The sequence below is a fragment of the Alexandromys fortis genome, unplaced genomic scaffold, assembly GCF_014885135.2.
Source record: "Alexandromys fortis isolate MF-2015 unplaced genomic scaffold, M_Fortis_MF-2015_v1.1 scaffold_31, whole genome shotgun sequence".
Taxonomy (NCBI): Eukaryota; Metazoa; Chordata; class Mammalia; order Rodentia; family Cricetidae; genus Alexandromys; species Alexandromys fortis.
The window spans coordinates 14,082,114-14,101,983 of record NW_026067974.1 but is presented as its reverse complement, the minus strand read 5'-3'; the positions used below and the strand labels follow the sequence as shown (position 1 = coordinate 14,101,983).

Below are 19,870 nucleotides of genomic sequence, written 5' to 3'. Positions count from 1 at the left end.
TATCCAGGCCCCTTTTCCATTTATTTTATGTTATTTATTTATTTTTGAGACAAGGTTTTTTAATGTAGCCTTGCCTGGTCTGGGGACCTCCTTGTGTAGACCAGGTTGGATCAAAGAGATCTGCTTGCCCCTGCCTCCTGAGTGCTGGGATTATAAGTGTGTCCCATCATGCCTGGTTTCCATTTATTTTTAATTATTAAAGTAATACGTGTATGCTGTAGAAAAAAGAAAAAGTAGCTGGGCGGTTTTAATCTCAGCACTTGAGAGGCAGAGGCAGGTGGATCTCTATGAGTTCGAGGCCAGCCTGGTCTATGAAGTGAGTTCCAGAACAGTCAAAGCTGTTACAGAGAGAAACCTTGAAAAACAAAACAAAGAAACAAAATCAAAACCTAGCAGATGAAAGAAGGAAAAAGTGACTCACCCACATCTTGACAACTGTCACACCGTCTATTAAAAGCTCTGGTAAAAGGCACTGCTTATAATAAAACTGAAAAATCAGCCGACAAAAGGGCTGCCTATAGCAGGGCTCTTGCTTCCTGGTTGAGCATCTCAGACCTGACTTCCATTCCCAGGTGCCTTTACAGAAAACAAAAGAAACTTACTGTTCACGTTTAGACATAGCCTGCCTGTCTCTTCACCATGAACAATAAAGTGTAACGCCAAGAGCACTTTGGATGGTCTGGAACAGTGGGACACACGGACAGGCATTATACATGATTAAATAGTCACTCGTAACTATGTGGGCACTGCAGCCATCTATTTTTTTTTTTAAAGATTTATTTATTATGTATACAACATTTTGCCTCATTGTATGCCCGCACGCCAGAGGAGGGCGCTAGATCTCAGTACAGATAGTTGTGAGCCACCATGTGGTTGCTGGGAATTGAACTCAGGACCTCTGGAAGAGCAGCCAGTGCTCTTAACCTCTGAGCCATCTCTCCAGCCCCCTGCAGCCATCTATTACAGAGAGCGAAATGGAGGCTGAAGACAGCAACGGCCTCAGGGCACAGAGCGCTGGCGCGGGCTGGAGACAGGGACTGAAGGAGTTACTTTATTACTACAGCTACTTTTACTGTGTGTGTCTGATGTGTGTGCAGGTGGGCACACGCCACAGGATCCACGCGGGGGTCCGAGAACAGCTCTGAAGCGTCGGTTCTCTCCTTCCACCTTATGGAATTCCGGGATCAAACTCAGGTTATCAGGTTTGAGAACAAGCTCTTTATCTGCTAAGTCCCATCATCCCCCTCTGCAGCAGGTTTTTCCCACCTCTGAAGCTCAACTCCAAGCTGGGGTGGGTCCTAAACATTTGATAAGTTTTTCCAAGTTCACCCGCTCGGCGCCCGCTCCCTCCAGCTCCCTTCGCAGTGGATCCTGTAGTCAGTCCGGTCTTGTCCGTTTGTCTGTCCCTCTCACCTACCTCTGCATGGGGGGGGGGGGGCGCGATCTCACCCTGCTTCCCTTGTGCTTGCACAGAAGCACCAGCTAGGTTGTGACTCTGGGGAAGACTCAGACCCCAGTGAAGGCCGAAATCTTTAAGTAGCGCCCAAGGTGCCCCTTGAGAGTTTCTTTTACTGGTAGAGGGTGTCAGCCGGGAAACTAAGGCTGGATCTCTGTCTAAAAGGCGCCTTGGGAAAGATGATGCGTTTTAAGATACTGTGTTGAGGGCTTTCCAGATAATTTTACTATTTTCATTTTAAATGTCATGTGTGTGGTGGTATTGTGCTTGTTATGTCTGTGCCTCACGTGTGTGCAGTGCCTGTGGAAAAGAGGACATCAAACGCCGTGGAACTGGAGTTATGGATGGTTGTAAGCCACCGTGTGGGTGCTGGGAATCGAATGAGCGTCCTTTGGAACGCCGGAGTTCTTAACAGATGAGCCGTCTCTTCAGCCCTGAGAAGGGATTCTCGTGATCATCAGGAAGCAAAACATGGCCTCGTCTTCCCACTGCAGATCTGTTCTCCGTCACCGCAGTTTTATCTTTTGGCAAATGTCATTTAAGGGGAATTATATCAGGATGTACCCTTCTGAGACAGGCCCTGTCCGTGCAGCCTAATTAGCCTTTGGGAGTAACCCAATTTATTCTGAGTATCAATACTTCATTTCTTATTAGGAAGAAAGTTAACTAGGCTGCTTTATGTTGTACTTCACTCCGCCCTCGTCGAAGGGCTTCGGCAATATAGCAGGTCCACCAGAGACACTTATGCCCGGGTTTTTGTGTGGACATTGTGCATTCGCTTCCTGAAGATAAAATAGCCCTGGGGCATGATTTCTGGGCCATACCCAGGGGCATTTGTTTTTTTTTTTTTTTTTTAAAGCGTATGTTTCATTTTAGAAGGTGCACACATATTTTCTTAAATGGTCTCTGCACGGCCCCTCACCAATGGCGAGAGTGTTACTAACAGTGGCTCCATCGGTATTTATTAGTGTAGCCTCCTCCTAGGTGTGAGCTGATACCGCATCCTCATCATGGATGTTCAGGGGATCCTCAGGAAGCCCTGATAGCCTGGATCTCACTATGTAGACCGCGCTGGCCTGGGCTTTCAGCAATTCTCCTGCCTCTGCCTCCCAAATGCCAGGGATTACCGGCACGTGGTTCCAGGCCTAATCTCTTTCTTTTTTTAATTTTAACTTTACTTTCTTTATTTTTGTGTGTATGAGTGTTCTGATGGCATGTGTGTGTGTGTGTGTGTGTGTGTGTACACGACTGTGCTCTGTGTGCATGCCTAGTGCCCCCAGGGGTCTAAGGAGGGAGTTGGATCTCCAGATGGTTGTAAGCCACCTTGCAGTTGCTGGGAACCGAACCTTGTTCCCCTGCAAAAACAAGTATCCTTAACCACTGAACATCTCTTCAGCCCTTCGTTTATATGATTTGTTTTTATTTTATTTATGTGTGTTTGTCTAAATGTGTGTCATATACATGTGGGTATCTGAGGAGGCCAGAAGAGGGTGTCAGGTCCACTGGAACTGGAGTTAAAAGTAATTCTTGTGAGCCACCATTTGGGTCCTCTGCAGAGCAGCAAGTGTTCTTAACAGCTAAACCATCTCTAGTCTCTACCTGCCCCCCCTTTTTGGAGACAGGGTATCTTTGTGTAACCTGACTGTCCTGGCACTCACTATGTAGACCAGGGAGGGTGGCCTTGAAGTCACATAGATCCACCGGCCTCTGCCTCCCAAGTGCTGGGATTTAAGGCGTGTGCCATCACTGTCCCCCACCCCCACTGTGTGGCATCTCTTTGAGCTGAGTGTTTGGCTCTGTAGCAAATGTTTGCTTCTGGTCCTGGGCTCTGACCTCAGCGCTGCACCGTGAAAACAAAACAAAGAAAGAAAGAAGACAGCGTCTGCCATCTGGCACAGTGGCGTACCTCTTCAGTCCCTGCGCTAGGCACGCAGAGGCAGGCAGGTCTTTGTGAGTTTGAGACCAGCCTGCTCTACAGAGTGAGTTCCTGGCCTGCCAAGTCCACCTCGTAAGACCCTGTCTCTAAACAAATAATAAATCGATAGAATACAGCCCATCGTTTTATCCGATGTTTAAAAGAATATTCGTTAGATCAGATACGGAGTGGACCATGAAGAATGAAATGTGGCCAGCATGAACGACTTGGACTGTGGCTCCCCAACCTTCTAACTCCGTAACCAAGAAGCTCTTATCGTCAGTGGAAAGCCACAGCTCTTGCCACAAAGGCAAAAGGAAAGAATTCATTTCTGAGAAAAACAGGAGTGAGCATGGCTCAGAAATGCGGGTTTAGGGATTCCCAGATAATGTGTTCCAGAATGGATATGGTTTCGGGACATTTTTGTAGTTCATGAATAAAGGCAAAGTCATTCATCAAGGCAGTTGTCAAGTACCTTGGTGGAAATATCCTCGCTGCTCATTGGCCCATCAGCTCTGCACAGTCCTTAGCTGAGGTGTGGCTTTTTCCTGGGAACTCCAGTTTCTATAATCAGTCAATCAGACTCTTAGAGTCTTCAGCGTGGGCGTGGCTTGTTTTTCTGAGAATTTTATTCACATTTCCTGTGTCTGTCGAGGCCAAAGAATGCTTTATGCCCCATGATCCAGTCTTTAAAAATGACTTATTTGTTGGGGTGCATGTACAGGCATGCGTGTGTGTCTGTGTGGCCCAGCACCTGTGTGTGCCACGTTGTACAGGTGGAGGCCAGAGGACAGTGTGTGGAAGTTGGTTTTCTCCGTTTACCTGGTGAAGTCTCAAAGATCAGGCTTGGTGGCAAGCACCTTTACCTGCTGAGCCATCTTGTTGACCATCTATATCGTTAAAAATGACAACAAAGCCCCCCCACCCCGAATCCTTTGCTAAGGCATGACTTCCTTATTTTCAGCGAGTTCAGTGTGTCTTAGAATCCCTAGTCTCACACCACTACCTCCAGTGGCCTCATGCTTGCTCTAGCATCTGTTTTTTTTGTTTTTTAATGGAAACACTAGGAATGCTTTTGCCCTTGTTTGCTGATTGGTTTTATATAATGTGGATAAAAATTCTTATCTCAAACTGTTTGGGTATCCCTAATAAGAGTCAGGTGAAGCTGGGCTTGGGGGTGCATGTCTTTAACCTTATCAATCCGGAGCAGAGGCTGGTGGTCTCTGTGAATGGGAGGCCAGCCTGGTTCACACAGTAAAACCTTGCCTGGAAGAAAAAGGAAAGAAAGAAAGAAACTCAATTAGTTGAGTGTTGGCGGAAGTTTCTGTCCCATCAGCCAGTTCCCAAATAGCCACACAGAAAGGTATTATTAATTATAAATGCATGACCATAGCTTAGACTTGTGACTAACTAGCTTTTATGACTTAAATTAATCAACTTTTATTAATTTACATGCTGCCATGTGGCTCATGGTTTGTTACCTCATCTTCTACATGCCCTGCTTCCTCCGTATCCGGCTGGACTCCGCCCTCCTTCTTCCCAGCATTCTCTCAGCCTGGCTCTCCTGCCTAATTTCTTCCTGCTCAACTATTGGTCTGTTGACTCTTCATTAAACCAATGAAAGCGAAACATCTTCACAGTGTACAAAAGGATTATTCCACAGCATTTACCCTTTTTGTCTAATTAAAAAGGAATCATTTTTTATTAATTATAAGTAAAATTTAACTAAATTTAGTTTTAATTTTAATATAGTAAAATTATATACAACAAAAGTGGTTATTGCCGGACAGTGATGGTACATGCCTTTAATTCCAACACTCTGGAGGCAGAGGCAGGCAGCTCTCTGTGACGTACAGGCCAGCCTGGTCTACAGAGCTAGTTCCAGGACAGTTTCCAAAGCTACACAGAGAAACCCTGTCTCGAAAAATAAAAATCAAACAAACAAACAAACAAACAAAACAGTTATCAAGTAAGAATTACAGTTACAGTATCCAGTCCATTTGTATCTGACAAATTTAGAGAAAATACTCTATTATCTATCTTCTCTTTGTGAGTCTGAAGTTTTATACCTAAACTTCCTTTTTACCATGACTAAAGAAAACTCTAACTAGTTGGTCCTTAGCTCCATCAATGACACCAAAGGATGTAATGTTACCTAACAACAGGGACATCTGGCTGCCTGGACAGTCACCCAAATTCCTCTGCAATGTTGGGGCATCCATCTTTGGCCTACAGGCCTAGAATATCTGACAGACATTTTTGTGCAATAGTCCTTTTGTCCACCGTGAAGATGTGTTGCTCTTATTGGTTTAATAAAGAACTAATGATCAGTAGCTAGGCAGGAAGGGGTTGGGCGGGACTTGTGGACAGAGAAAGAGAGTCACGAGGATGAAGAAGGGCAGAGTCACCAAGAGACGTGGAGAGAAGAAAAAGGAGCTTGTCATGCTGGGAAAGGTACCGATCCACTTGGTAGTACATAGATAAGAAATATGAGTTATTTTAAGTTGTACGAGCTAGCTATCGGTCAAACATCTATAATGAATAATAAGTCTGCCTGTCGTCTATTGGGGAGCCAGCGGTCCTGATGCAAAACTCCGCCTACAGTTGAGTAGAAGTTACCCCAGGGTAGGCAGAAGTCTGAGTGTGCGTAGCACTGATGGCAGTGTATGTCATTTGGAACGGGAGCTCATCAAGTTACTCTTCTCAGTAGGACTTGGTGTGTTTGCCAGGTGTGGTTAGGTGCCGTCAGGACAGACTATGCGGTGACGGGAAGGAGAGGTAGATCGAGCAGATAGGCAGTTACACTCAGGAATTTATCCCATCATTTCCAGTATCATAACAACTTGGGCAGTCGGTTGGGTGGAACGAGGTAATAGCCTTCCGTTTACTTAGTAGGGAATGTTCTATTGTTTTTGGTTCTAGTAGTTTTGGATCTAAAATAGGGATGCCCTCCAAATGAGCTCCCTTAGAAGATGTATTTATTCACTTATTAGCATTTTAGAAATATGTGTGGGTGTTTTGCCTGCCTGCATGTTTGTTTGTATGTACGTATGTATGATGTGCACCACATGCATGCCACTGCCCATGGAGGTCAGGAAAGGTCATGGGATCCTCTGGAACTGGAGCTAAGGATGCTTGTGACCCACCATGAGGGTGCTGGGAATTGAACCTAGGTCCTCCTAAAGACCCGCAGGCGTTCTCCATCACCAAGCCATTTCTCCAGCCCCACTTTTGGAAGATCTAAAAGAGGTCCCTCCCAAACTCAAAATTGGATGAAAATACATTTATTTGTTTTGACTTTTTGTTACATGAGTCTTTTGCCTGCTTCGAATGTGTCATAGAAAAGCTGTTAATCAATCCTGAATATTTGGCTATAATTTTTTAAATCTTCTAGCAGAGAGAACTCAAGCAGTTTACATTAATTTCCAGAAAATGCTCACGAACCGTTTTGTAAGGAACCAGTTGTTGTTTTCCAGAATGAGCGGCTTCTGGATGGAGGAGAACTCTGGGGAGTATCTTCCGCTATGGGGAGTATCTTCCGCTATGGGAAGTATCTTCCGCTATGGGGAGTATCTTCCGCTATGGGAAGTATCTTCTGCTATGGGGAGTATCTTCCACTATGGGGAGTATCTTCCGCTGAAGAAGCTGAAAGCTTCAGCCAATTCTGGTAACTGATTTTTTTTTTGTAGTATCATTTGTAGTTCAGGGGACTGAAGACCACAGGCACAGTGAAAATCCTGGACAACTTTATCACATTCCATAAGTAGATTTGGGTATTTGTCTGGCAAGATAATTCCACTATTAATTTAGCAATTTGCTTAGTAGCAATTACTTAATCACCACGTAGTCTAGTAATTTACTTAATTAATAATTATTAAATAGGAATAATTCTTTCTAATTGAATTTTTCTTACTGCTAAGACAGTGGCTTCCTAGCATAGGAAAGGCTCATCCCACTGGGAAAACATACAAACTTGGCCTAAAGACGTATTTCGGTCAGGAGATGGCTTAGCAGGTAAGAAAAAAAACACTTGCCTCCAAAGCCTGGCTGCCCGAGTTCAATCCCTGGAACACACATTCAAATCTAGATGCAGAGGCATGCAGCTGTGCTTCCAGTGGTCCTGCGGCAAGTTCAGTCAGGAGAGCTAGCCTGAAGCTCGTGCATGGCGCAGTGGTAGTGACAAGAGAGATTCTGCCTCAAAGCGAGGAGGATGGAGCCAGCCAACTCCTGGCCATTGTCCTCTGACCTCCACACCTGTGCTGTGGCATGTGCTCCCCCCCATCTAAAAAAAGAATAGGTGTCACCTTTTACAGGAAAACACCAACTGTTAGATGACACCAGTGCAGTGTGTCCAGGAGCGCCTGGTGGACACAGGGCGAGAAGCAGGTTTGGGAGGCCACGGTGACTTTCACAGAAGCTTCAGGAGCATCTGTGGCTGAGACTGCCAGGCTTGTGACGGTAACACCGAAGACAGGAGCCATGGTGATGGTGCACTCCTGTAATCCCAGCACTCGGGAGACAGAGGCAGACGGATCTCTGTGAGTTCCAGGCCAGCCTGGTATTCAGAGCGAGTTCCAGGACAACCAAGGCTACACAGAGAAACCTTGTCTTGAGAAACCAAACCAAACCAAACCAAAACACAGTTGAAGACAAGGAGTGGGTCTCGATCACCAATCTGTATTTAAAGGTATGTATCACCATGCCCTGCTAAATCTTGCTTTTTTTTTTTTAAATACATTTGCTGGGTGTGGTGGTACACACTTATTTGTCTGCTTTTTGGTTTTTTGAGACAGGGATTCTTTGTATAGCCCTGGCTCTCCTGGAACTCGCTTTGTAGACCAGGCTGGCCTCAAACTCACAGAGATCTGCCTGCCTCTGCCTCCAGAGCGCTGGCATTAAAGGCGCGTACCACCACTACTTGACTGGTGGTACACACTGTTAGTCCCAGCATTCCGGAGGCAGAGGCAGGTGGATTTCTATGATTTCAAGGCCAGCCTGGTCTACATTGAAAGGTCTAGGACAGCCAGGGCTACATAGTAAAACCTAGTCACAAAACAAACAAACAAACAATCAAAAAACACAGGCAAAATGTGTTATCAGTCCTGGAAGATTTCGACTTTCTTTTTTAACTTTTTATTATTGATTGATTGATTGGTTTTGTGTGTGTGTGTGTGTGTGTGTGTGTGTGTGTGTGTGTGCATGTGTCCCGGTACATGTGTAGTCATAGGACAACTTTGGAGTCAGTTTTTTCCTTCCACCTTTATGTAGGTCCCAAGGATGGGATTCAGGTTGCCAGGCTTGCTTGGCAAGGGCCGTTACCAGATGAGCCATCTCACGGGCCCGCATATCTAGTTTTTCTTAGTAACAAATTTAAATGGATTAAGTTTCTAATTTGTTAAAATCCTATCATGAAAGGTACTTAGAAATGACGTTGTCAAAACCATCCACCCCCCCTCCGGCGTCTCGGCTTTCACTCTGTATCCGCCTTTCACTTTGGGTGAGATTTTTGGCCGACTTTGCACAGGCATGTTAAGCCCTCCAGGACTGTCTACTGATTTAGCTCATCTCCTTAATCTGGAGGCACGGAGATAACCGGAGGTTCCAAACCTGCCGTTATCTTGGGTACTGCCAGCCTCACTGGATCATTCCTAGCTGAGGGCAGCCACCCATGAGGGCGAGGCTGTACCCCGGCCCATGAGTCATCATCTCCTGAGAACTGGCCTGTCCCCCCAGGCAATAGGGATTTCTTTGGATCAACTTGAAGAATTAGAGTTGAGAGAACGACCAACTAGATCACACACCTTGAATTAGACTGCAGGGGTTGAGTTCAGGTCGGCAGGCTTGGTGACAAGTACCTTTACCTACTAAGTTATTTTACCAGCTCTCTTTTTTCCTTCCTCCCCTCTAACCCTGGCCTTTCATTCTTTCTATTCAGGGTTTCTGTTATGGCTAGCTTTATGTTAACTTGACACAAGGTAGATTCATCTGAGAGAAAGGAACCTCATTTGAGAAAATGCCTCCATAAGAGGCAGTTGTAGGCAATCCTGTAAAACATTTTCTTAATGAGTGATTGATGGGCGAAGACTCAGCCCATTGTAGGTGGTGCCACCCCTGGGCTGGTGGTCCTGAGTTCTATAAGTAAGCAGGCTGAGCAAGCCACGAGGAGCAAGTCAGTAAGCAGCACCCCTCCATGGCCTCTGCATCAGCTCCTGCTTCCGGGTTCCTGCCCTGTTGTTTGAGTTCCTGTCCTGACTTCCTTCAATGATGAACAATAACGAGGAAGTGTAAGCCAAATAAACCCTTTCCTCCCAAAGTTGCTTTGCTCATGGTGTTTCATCACACAATAGTAACCATAACTAAGACAACTTCATGCATGCAGCCTGGGATAGCCTCAAGCTCTTTATATAGCCAAAGATAGATCTTGAACTTCTGATCTTGCTTCTACGCCTGAAGTGCTGTGATTATAGTTGTGTGCCACCAAGTTGGTGCTGGGGGGTCAAACTCAGAGATCAACGCAGCAGGCTAAGCAAACATTGTATCTGAGCTACATTGTTCATAGAGCCATAGCCCTGTTGTTGCTTTGTTTTGTTTTGAAACAAGGTTTCATTTTGTAGCCCAGGCTGGCCTTGAACTTGAGACTTTCTTGCCTCTGCCTCCCTAGTGCTGGCATTACAAGTTGTGTGCCCACATCTGTAAGGAATGACTCTCTCTTGCCTTGTAACCTTGCCTGGGGAAGAGACATTGGTGATATCCTGTGTACCAGAGGCTCCTGTTCTAGATACAGGCTCCAGGTGACCACTGATGTGTTACAGAATGCTAAGTCACTTAGCATGAGTGGGTTTGAACATCCTAGACAAGACAAGTGGTTTTTTGAGGTCCAGGTCTCTGGCCTCCCTGACCTGGGTTGGTCTGATTAGGCTCTCTGAGGATGAAGAACAAAAGCATCCCCACGATTCTATCCCTGCACCCTTCACGGCCAAGTTGGAGGCAGGTCCTGGACTCAAGTGCACACTAATGATTGTTTTGGAAGTTTCCTCTCACAGATGTCAGCCCCCACTTCCCAGACCTGTCTTGTGGAGGCTGAGTCATGGGTCAATGATGACGGTGGGCATGTTGTGGGGCCAGCCAAGCCTATCGATTGAGGGCTGGCACATCCTCCCCACTAATCAACAGTTAATTAAGTCTTTGGTGAGGAGGTGGTGATTAATGAATTGTCAGTTTGTCCTGTAATTGGGATGTGGAATGGGAGGGAGTACCAAAGATCCACAGAGGGGGTTTTGTGAGTGGGGGAGGCTGGCTCCTGGTCCACACCGAGGGACCCCTTCGGGTTCGGTTTGCTTTCATATACCAAACCCGGGCCTTCCCTTATACTTCCCTTTCTCCTCTTTGCCATCTTTCCTTGAACCTTGTCTTCCCTAAGGCTGTTGGGGGGACAGTGTCCAGGCTTGATGAATCCTCCGTGTTCTTCTCACAGACTCCTTTATCTCTGTCTGGGGTCAGTGCCCTCGCCACCATAGGCACTTCAGGGGCCTCCGAACAAATGTTCATCACCGTATCCTTGTCTCTTGCAGCCTGTACCATCCTTGTCTGTTGATCCTTATCTCTAGGATCAGAACTGTCCTAACTAGGGCCCAGGTTGCCCCATCCTCTGTATTTTTGTCCCATGGTCTTTGGTTTTCCCTTAAGGAGTAGCGTTCTCTCACTTCTGTCATTTCCTTCCCCAAGAGGACACTGGCTGGCATCTCTCTGGATCTGTTCTAAGACAGTGAAGGGTCCCCAAGGAGATGGCTATAACTCTTCTCTGAGATGAAGGCCCCTGTAGGACCCTCCGATACAGGCTCCCTCCTTTCTCCAAGGCTGGGGGACATGTCCCTTTGGTCCGGTGTCCTCTTCCACCACCGTGCTCAGCAAGATGTCCTGGTGTTTCTTCTGTTGCGTGGGGCCCACAGGACCTGGGCTGGTTGATAAGGATCTTTTTCCGGAGAGTGCAGGTGACTGAGCCCATAAAAAGGTGATTGAAGGAGCCCTGGATGCTCCATCTCAGGTGAGTTCTAAAAATAGCATTCATTGCCATCTGTCCTGATACTGGAAGGACTGGCCCAGAACTCGGGGTCTGGGTAAGATGGTTCTTCCTGTTTCCCTGGGTTGGAGGTAGTGGAGGCTCTGGCAGGGCTGCGAGAAGGCACTGGAAAGGCCTTACAGAACACTTCCCCCATGGTCCTCTTCTTGATGAAGGAGGTGGGTCAGATGGGGTTGGTGGTTTGGGCTCTTTTTCCTACTCAACCACTCAGAGTATGTTGTGGTCCAAAGCTTAGCATATGCCAATCCCTGCTTCTGTATGTAGCTCCTGAGCTTCGAGGTGCTGAGACTACCCACTGTCAGCGCCGAGAAAGCTGTTCTCTGGGTCTGTCCACTCTCTTCCTCTGTTTGAGCCACAGGTGACCCTTCAGGGGTTCAGCTTTCTCACCTGTAGCATGGGGACACTCTAAATATTATGCAGGAATCGATGTGTTATGCAGTGCAAACTAAATGCTTAGTAACCATGGGTGGTTGCCCCTCTTCTGCGGATGCAGGCCACCGTCCCTCATCAGCCCCAGAGTCCAGTGATGACTGTAATGGGGTTAAACAGTGGCATCTACCTGGTCACCTTGGCATCACTCAGCCATAGAGGACATCTGCATCCTGAAGGTCTCCTGGTTGGGGATGGGATTCTGCCTTGAGACGACATTCTATGCTAGGTGTGCATAGCTGGTCCTGGGTCTGTCTGGTCCAGGCTGGAATACACATGTAGCTGATGCCGCTGCTTCTTTTCAGCTCCCCATCTCTCTTTCAATGGAAAAAGAATACAACGGAAAGTCTGTGCAGTGAGACCTCATCCCCTGGACATCATAATCAGGTCGGGAGGCAAGGTCACATGCTGTCACTCCTGCCTTCAGCAGAAAATGACCTCCCCTACATGTCCTGTCAGTCCTGGGTTGTTGTCAAACAGAAGCACTCAGGAGTGCTGAAGGAGCTGACACGGGTCCCACAGGCTGAGGGAACAGTGTTCCCCCTTCTCCATCTCCTTCTAAGAAAAGGCTAAGGAAGATGAACTCTCATTCCTGATTTTGCCCAATTTTCACTTCCTGGTGGCAGCTGTGGGGTGAACACGAGATTCAGCAAGGCACCCCTCCAGAAGGACCCCCAAGTCGTAGGACTAGGCTGCCCCCTCAGTTCCTGCGATGTGGAGAGACATCACGTCCTGGCTGGGTGTAAAGTCAGCGACTGGCAGGGGTGGAGGGAGGAGACAAGTCCTCCCCTGGTGGATCCCCTCCCCGGGAGTCCCCCCTCCCTTTCCAAGTGGGATATAAGCCCCGCAGGGAAGCTCTGAGCAGAGGCCAGAGGCCACAGCGTTGTGTAGCTGTCTAGCTCTCCAGCCTCCCCAGCCTTTCACCTCTTCTTGCTCATCCCGCTTCAGGAGCTGTCGCTGTGAGTGGCCGGGGCCCTGGAATGGTCTGGTATCGTGTTATTTTGTAGGGAAACCGAGGTCGGGTCAGTGGAAGCTATATGGGTACGGTCTAGCTGCGGAGAAGTAGAGAAGCTGGGGAACCCGGGTGTCACATTGTTTTCTTCCCTTATCTACCTCTTTGGGTACTAGCGGGAGTTGGGAGGCAGGCAGGGCTTATGGTAGTCTGATAGATGGGGAAACTGAGGTCAGAGATGCTGCAGTGTGGGAGAAGATGAGGCGAGTCTGGTGACTGAGACAAACAGGTCTTTGAGACGTGGACCCGACGGCAGGCAGCTGCAGCCTCCCTTGTGGAAGGGCCGAGGCTCAGGATGGCCCACCCGCCAATGCTCCCTTCCCGCCAATGCTCCCTTCCTAGATGGTGGCGGTGCTTAGGCCTTGGTCCGTCATGGTCGCAGTGCTGCTAGTTCTGCTCGCCTGCCTGGGAGCGCTGGTGGACGCCTATCCCATCAAACCCGAGGCTCCGGGGGAAGACGCCTCCCCGGAGGAGCTGAGCCGCTACTACGCCTCCCTGCGCCACTACCTCAACCTGGTCACCCGACAGCGGTGAGCTCTGGAGAGGGCGGGGAGGGAAGGACCCCCGCCCCCCGGGTTGCACCCTCCTCTCACACTCCTCCCAGCTCCATCTGGAGGTCTGACCACGCCCCTTTGTGGTCCCGCCCCCTCAGGTATGGGAAAAGAGACGTCCCGGAAGCTCTATTCTCCAAACTGCTCTTCACCGACGTTGGCGAGAACCTCCCCGACCGGTCTCGGTAAAAAACACCGCTCCTTCACAACTCTTGGAGAGTGCCCTGGCTCCACCACTCACACCTCCCATTCATTTCACTTCTTTTCCCTCCTGCAGGTCAGAAGGTGCCTACCAATGGTGAAAACCCCAAGTCCTCCTTCGAGATGTGCTAACTATACCGATTTCATTTGCATATTTGGTTCGAAGAGGGGACTCCATATCTTGGTGCCCCGGGTGCCCAGGCTTGAAGGCTGTGTTCATTGCCCTGTCCCCAAATAAAAAGCAAATGTCACATAAAATACGCGTGTGTGTTTATATTTCTGTCCCTTTCGCTTTTGCGGAGGTGGCGGCTCAAGCTGCAGGAAACACTGGTGGCTAAGAAAAAAGTTGACGGGCTGGAAGAGTTCAACATAGACACTTCCTTCTAGTCCGGGGTTCCCAAAGGACCTGGGAAAGCACTCTGGGGGAAGGGAACCTGGGAGGGTGGGTGGAGTGGATTCTGAACAGGGGCCAGAACAGATCAGGTAGGAGGGAGGCGGTTGAAGGCGGGCTGGGAGAGTGGCAAGGGGAAGTCGAGATGTCACTCTCAGGGAGTTCCCCTGAGCTGCCCTGTGTTAGTCCCAAGGACGTGGAGGGCAGGAGGACAGGGACTAGGGTGAGGCCCTGGAGGAAGAGACCCAAAGAGGCAGTGAGTGAGGAGGTAGATAAGTCACTTCCTTGGTCCTTGAACAGGGGGAGCAACTGGACTCTGGAGGTCTCCTTTCTCTCAGCAACAGCTGGAATTCCCCATATTGTCGAACGCAGGCTCGATGTCTATCACTAACTGCTTTTCTGGTGAAAAGGCCATGGGAATGCCCCAATTCTTCTCTTTCCCCTTTAATCACTGGGGTCTAAAGTGTTGTGGGTATTTAAGCTGTAGTCTAACCTGAGCCCTGGATATCTCGTATCCCATTAATTGGCCCATTAATTAGACCCTTTTGCTTTCTCTGGAAGCCAGCTCTCTCTCTCTCTCTCTCTCTCTCTCTCTCTCTCTCTCTCTCTCTCCTGCTCACTATAAAACGTGTCCTTCTCTTTGTGTCCAGTGTTCCTAGGTCTTGGGGGGTGGGATTGGGAATGGTTCTGGTGACATATGTACCTATCCTGGGGAGGGGACTGGGGAATGATGGGGAGGGGACATATGGAAGCCAAGGTTACAGATCCAGAGAAAAGGTGTCAGTCAGGAAGGCTGAGCGGTATCACTGTGTGGATGGGGAAGCATGCAGGACAGCCTGGTGGCCCTGGAAGGAGAGTGAGTGACCTCTGCCATAAAACAATTCCTGCATAGGGGATGATGGGGGTCCCACACCCATCTTCTGGGGCTGCCCTTCAGCCCCACACGGCCCAAAGTGAGAGGAGGAAGAAGCGGCCCCGGGGTTCAACTGCATGGATTCTGATCTCAGCAGGCCATGCTCACACTGCCTCTTCTTCCTCTCCCACCTGGAAAGCCCCTCTTTCATCATGGTCACCTCCGAGAGCCATTCCTGACTCCTCTTGCTGGAATTAGTCCCGCTGCATCTCTCCCTCCAGTATGGCCATTACCTGAGACTCCTTCTACCCAGTGTGTTCCCTGCGTCCCTCCACTGCTCCAGGCTTGCAGTGACTAGCTGTGTGTCTGGATGCTGGTGTCTGTGGTCCCGGTCTGCTGGTCTGCTCAGGGAAGCTGGGGTCAGTTTGCAGCTCACAGAGGAGAGACCTGGCATGAATCATATGGATGGCCACAGACAGTCTGTGTAAAGGTGACACGTCCAGGCGACGGTCAGTGAGGTGGCTTTCCTTCTGGTTCACCCCGAGGAGTTTTGAGCAGGTGTCTAATTTGGGACTGATCAATTTAATCAACTAGGAGCCAGGAGGAAGCTTAGACATAACAATCGCAACAAGGACAGTAACAATAATCATCGTTGCAGAAAGCTCTTTTTAAAAATTATATTGATTTTTATTGTGTGTGTTGTACTTGTCGCAGCTTGTGGAGATGCAAGGACAACTTTGGGTAGTCGGTCCTCTCCTTCAACCTTTACGAGGGCTCTAGGGGGTCAAACTCAGGCTGTCAATCTTGCATGTTTGGGCAGCAAGCCTCACACATCGGTTTTGTTTGGAGACAGAATCTCTCTGGGTGGTCCTGGATGTCCTGGAATTCACTGGGTAGACCAGGCTGCCCTGGAATCATCAGAGATCCAGCTGCCTCTGCCTTCTGAGTGCTGTGATTAAAGACGTGCGCCGTCATGTCTAGCTCCAACAGACATTTTTATGTGATGGATTGTTAGCTATATGCTTTACACACAACATAGTAGTACCATATTGATTCTGTTGTGTATATGTGCGTGTGTGCGTGCACGTGTGTGCACACGCGTGCACCACGGTCCTTGTGTGCAGGGGTTGTTCCTTCCTTCTGCAATGGTTTTTGGGGATGGAACCCAAATTCTGTTGAACCTTCTTGTCAGCCCAAAGTGACACCCATCAAGTCCCCTTTTGAGGAACGATCTGGAATATGGTCAGTCCTAGATAAGGGATATATATTCCTATACCATAACCTGCTTCTTCCCAATCTCTGTGACCTCATCTTAAAAAGATAAATAATTAAAGGTTGCCTGGGCCTCCTTCTTCACCTATGAGATCTTTGTAGACCCCCTTTTCCTCGTTCCCCTAAGAGCATATCATATGTACAAGTTGAGCATGATGACACATTTGGGATGCTGAGGCAGGAGGATCACAGTTTTCAAGACCAAGTTACATAGTGAGATGTCCCTCAAAAATAGATAGATCAGTTGGTGAAGTACTCAACGCACTGTGTAAGGGACCCAGGCCAACCACAGTCTCACGGCAGCCATAGAGTGGCGCAGGAGTATGATCCCAGCCTAACCGCCGTGGAGATGGGTGGACCCCTGGAGCCCGCTGGCCAGTCAATTTGGCCTGTGAGTCCCGGGCTTCAGTGGGGGACCCTGGCTCACTGAGTGATTGGTGGATGGTGGATGGTGTTTGAAGAACAACATTTGAGGTGTGCACATGCACATACACTCACATATACACAAGCCCTCACACACACCTGCACATCCACACACCCACCCCTATCCACATGTACCCATCCCCCCACACTACAAAACAAAATGAAACAAAACCGTGTGCCGCAAATGACTCCTGCTTGCCCTGTTCACTGTAAGAGAGCCAGGAAAGGGTGTGATGGAGGATAGGACCCTGGTCAAACTCCTGTCCTGGAGGATGTACGTGGAGCCTCTGCACTTTGCTCCTCGGTCTTCTTCATTCGCTCCCATGTTTCTGGGCTGTTCCTCTCCTGATCTCATTATCACAGTGCCCAGTAGTCATCTTCCCAGTCCAGAGAACATGTGGCTAGCAGAGGACATAGCATCTCTGTCAGTCTAGTCTGTCTGCTGGGAAGGACATGTACCTTCCCGGAGGCTCCATGCAAGCCTTGCAGGAACCCATAAAGGCCAGCAGGAGCTATCTGTGTGTTCTAGATGGGGACATAGTTTTTAGAAGGCACTACCTCCTCCTCCAGGACTGTCACCGCCTGCAAGGACCTTGGTATCTGTTGTTGCAAAAATCTAAAGCCTCAGGTTTGGTTGACATTTGAGGAGCAGCTCTGACTTCTTGGGACCAGACAAAGCTGGCTGACTTGCGTGACAAACTGTAAATAGTTCCTGCACTAGAACCAGCCCCTGAATTCAGTCTGTTTGGTGAGGGTCCTTCACCTTGAATAGAGGCCTGAACAGATCCCGTGAGGCTCGGAGACCATGAAAACACAGACCCTTAAAACCGGTGACAGAGCCAGACGCCCCCTGGTGGCAGCTGTAGTCACTCCCAGACAGTGCGGGGCCTCGAATTGGGATTTGCCACTGGTTTTGCATAGCGGGGGGGGGAAAGTAAGCCCAGAGAAAGGTCCAGGCTTGTGAAGAAATAAACTCCGCTTACTTTGTGGAATGTCAGCTATCTGTCGAGCCGTTCGTGTTCTTTTTGTTACAATACATGAAAGCTGAGAGGAACAGGCTTCTTGATTCTCGCTGTCTGGGGGATGGGCACAGTGATCCTCACTTTCCAGACCACATAGGGACAACACAGAGGGACGCGGCAGGGGCAGGAATTGGGGTCAAGCCTATCTGACCTCTAACCTCACTGCCCCTGGTTGTCACCTTCTCTCCTCCAATCACTTCCTGCATTTCCAGGACCCACCCACTCCGATGCCTCTTGACCTGAGCAGGGGAGCAGTCTTGACTGGGGAAAGGACACCAAACATGAAGAAGACAGTGGTGTTCACCAGGGGATGCTCTCAGGAGGAATTGAAGGCTGACTGTGAGAATTGGGGGTGAGTCTCAGACAAGGGTTCCCACCTTTGTGAGCCTCCCACCCCTTAGTGAGAAAGCAGGAAGTAAAATCAATGCTTTGAGAGTTCCAGTTCAAGGTTGTTAGATCTTGTTCCAAAGCTCAGCTGTCCCAACCATGAGCTATGCAGTCTGAGCCTAGGTACCCGAGGTCTCTGGGCAGGGCAGAGTGCGCCTTCCTTCCTTCCTTCCTTCCTTCCTTCCTTCCTTCCTCCCTCCCTCCCTCCCTCCCTCCCTCCTTCTCTCCCTCCCTTCCTTCCCTTCTTTCCTTCCTTCATTTCTTCTCCTTTTTTTTTCTTGTTTGCCAAGTAGGGCCTGGCAGGGGTTTAGTGGGATGACAATGTGTGTTTTTTTTTTTTTTTGACAACTTGAATCTTACAAGTGTTGCTGGTTTTTAGCCCTTCCCTGGGACAGAGCTCTGGGATGGGCCAGGAAACAGCTACCAGAAATTGCCCCTTCCCCATGAACCCTGTGTTTCCTGAACTGTGGCCCACCAGATCTTGGTTGGCATCCTATGCAGGCACCAGATAGATCTCTCCACTCCTTTCACAGTGACTTGAGGACCTGAGACTTCGCTGTCCCCTCCTTATTCTAGCTGTCCACTGGGAGGGAAGGCCTGACTTCCATTTTTCGTGCTGGGGATGGAGCTTGGAGCTGCAGCCTCAATCTGTGCCCTGAGAAAATGCTCTTGGTGACCGGGGTTGTCCCTGGGGAGGTTGGACGCAGGCCAACAACTAGAACCTTTGGGTTACCATGTCAGGTCTTTGTCCTTTAGGAATCAAACCTGTTCTTGTGCCCAAAGCTTGATACAGACCCCACAGGAGATCTGCGCCTTGGTCCTGTTTCATTCACCCTGTGCTGCTCTGACACCAAGAATACTGCCCCGGCACCTTCCTCTTTCTGGCCGCAATGCCCGTGTTGCAGGTACCAGGGAGACAGCGCAATTGGGTTGAAGGCTGGCAGTGAGAAAGACTGACAGGAGGCGGGGACTCTGGGGGTGCCGAGGACTATAAAGGGGAACAGCCATGTGCAGGGAGACCAGTGCAGAAGGAGGTAGGTGTCTGTGTGGTCCAGCACCCCCTTGCTCACACAAGGTAAGTGGGCTCACCCTGCCCTGCCTCTGGGGACCTCTTGGGTTGATGCTGGGATCGGCGGGTAGGAATTGGTGCTTTGTAGGACTGGGGTTCTCAAGAGGCCTAAGGTCCTTTCTGGGTCTCTCTCTACATCTGTATGAATGTGTTTGTGGAAGGCTGGACCCGCAGTGTCAGAGACTTCGGTTCCTTTACTTTACGAGTGAATTCTGCGTCCTTTGCCCTGTGTTTCCCACCAGCCTTGGTCATTCCTGCATCCTCAGAAGCATCAATGTCATAAGTCCTGTGTATCCAGTTCTCATACCCACTTTCTCTGCTATGCCTTCTATGTTTCCTCGGCCCAGGGCTAACCTTTGGCTGCTGACCTGATCATTGAGGGTGTGTGTTTGTGTAGATGTCCTTGCTTTCCAGGGGAGGAAGGTGGTGGATGCTGGTGGCTCCTTCGTCTGCCTTGTCCCCAGGCTTGGCTTGGAAAATGTGTGGTGGGCAGTGGTTGGCCAGGTAGGTCTGGGACACAGCAGAATCTGCAGATGAATCTGCCTCCACTTTGTTCCTTATTCCTCAGATGGCCACCGCATACTGCTGCCTCTCCCTGTTTCTCCTATCCACTTGGGTGGTTCTGCTGCTGCAGCCCCTGCAGGGTGCCTGGGGAGCCCCATTGGAGCCAGTGTACCCAGGGGACTATGCTACACCAGAGCAGATGGCCCAATATGCAACTCAGCTCCGCAGATACATCAATACGCAAACCAGGCCTAGGTAGGGTGTGTGTGTGTGTGTGTGTGTGTGTGTGTGTGTGTGTGTGAGGG

The 19,870-nt window shown here is 49.2% G+C and overlaps 2 protein-coding genes across 6 annotated transcripts in view; both read left to right on the top strand.

Annotated features, from left to right (window-relative positions):
• Positions 1-13,234: 13,234 nt before the first annotated feature.
• Pyy (peptide YY) lies at positions 13,235-13,632 on the top strand. Its single transcript, XM_050156549.1, has 2 exons — positions 13,235-13,422; positions 13,545-13,632. Exons 1-2 carry the CDS (start codon positions 13,235-13,237, stop codon positions 13,630-13,632), a joined length of 276 nt encoding a protein of 91 aa, XP_050012506.1.
• A 4,227-nt stretch (positions 13,633-17,859) lies between these two features.
• The window catches only part of Ppy (pancreatic polypeptide), a 2,594-nt gene continuing 583 nt past the window's right edge, over positions 17,860-19,870 (top strand). The window contains exons 1-5 of one of the 5 annotated variants that reach the window (XM_050156544.1): positions 17,869-17,957; positions 18,569-18,664; positions 18,749-18,897; positions 19,304-19,442; positions 19,630-19,820. In XM_050156544.1, the coding sequence (XP_050012501.1) occupies positions 19,630-19,820 (191 nt within the window). In that variant the 5' untranslated portion in view covers positions 17,869-17,957; positions 18,569-18,664; positions 18,749-18,897; positions 19,304-19,442. Of the gene's footprint in view, positions 17,958-18,568; positions 18,665-18,748; positions 19,027-19,303; positions 19,443-19,629; positions 19,821-19,870 lie in introns of those variants that run through there. The other 4 variants (XM_050156543.1, XM_050156541.1, XM_050156542.1 and 1 more) reach the window with 4 other exon arrangements.

Coding starts and splice junctions, on each gene's coding strand:
- Pyy (XM_050156549.1), top strand. CDS start 13,235: ATGGTGGCGGTGCTTAGGCCTTGGTCCGTCATGGTCGCAGTGCTGCTA. Junction 13,423..13,544: donor AACCTGGTCACCCGACAGCG/GTGAGCTCTGGA, acceptor CCGCCCCCTCAG/GTATGGGAAAAGAGACGTCC.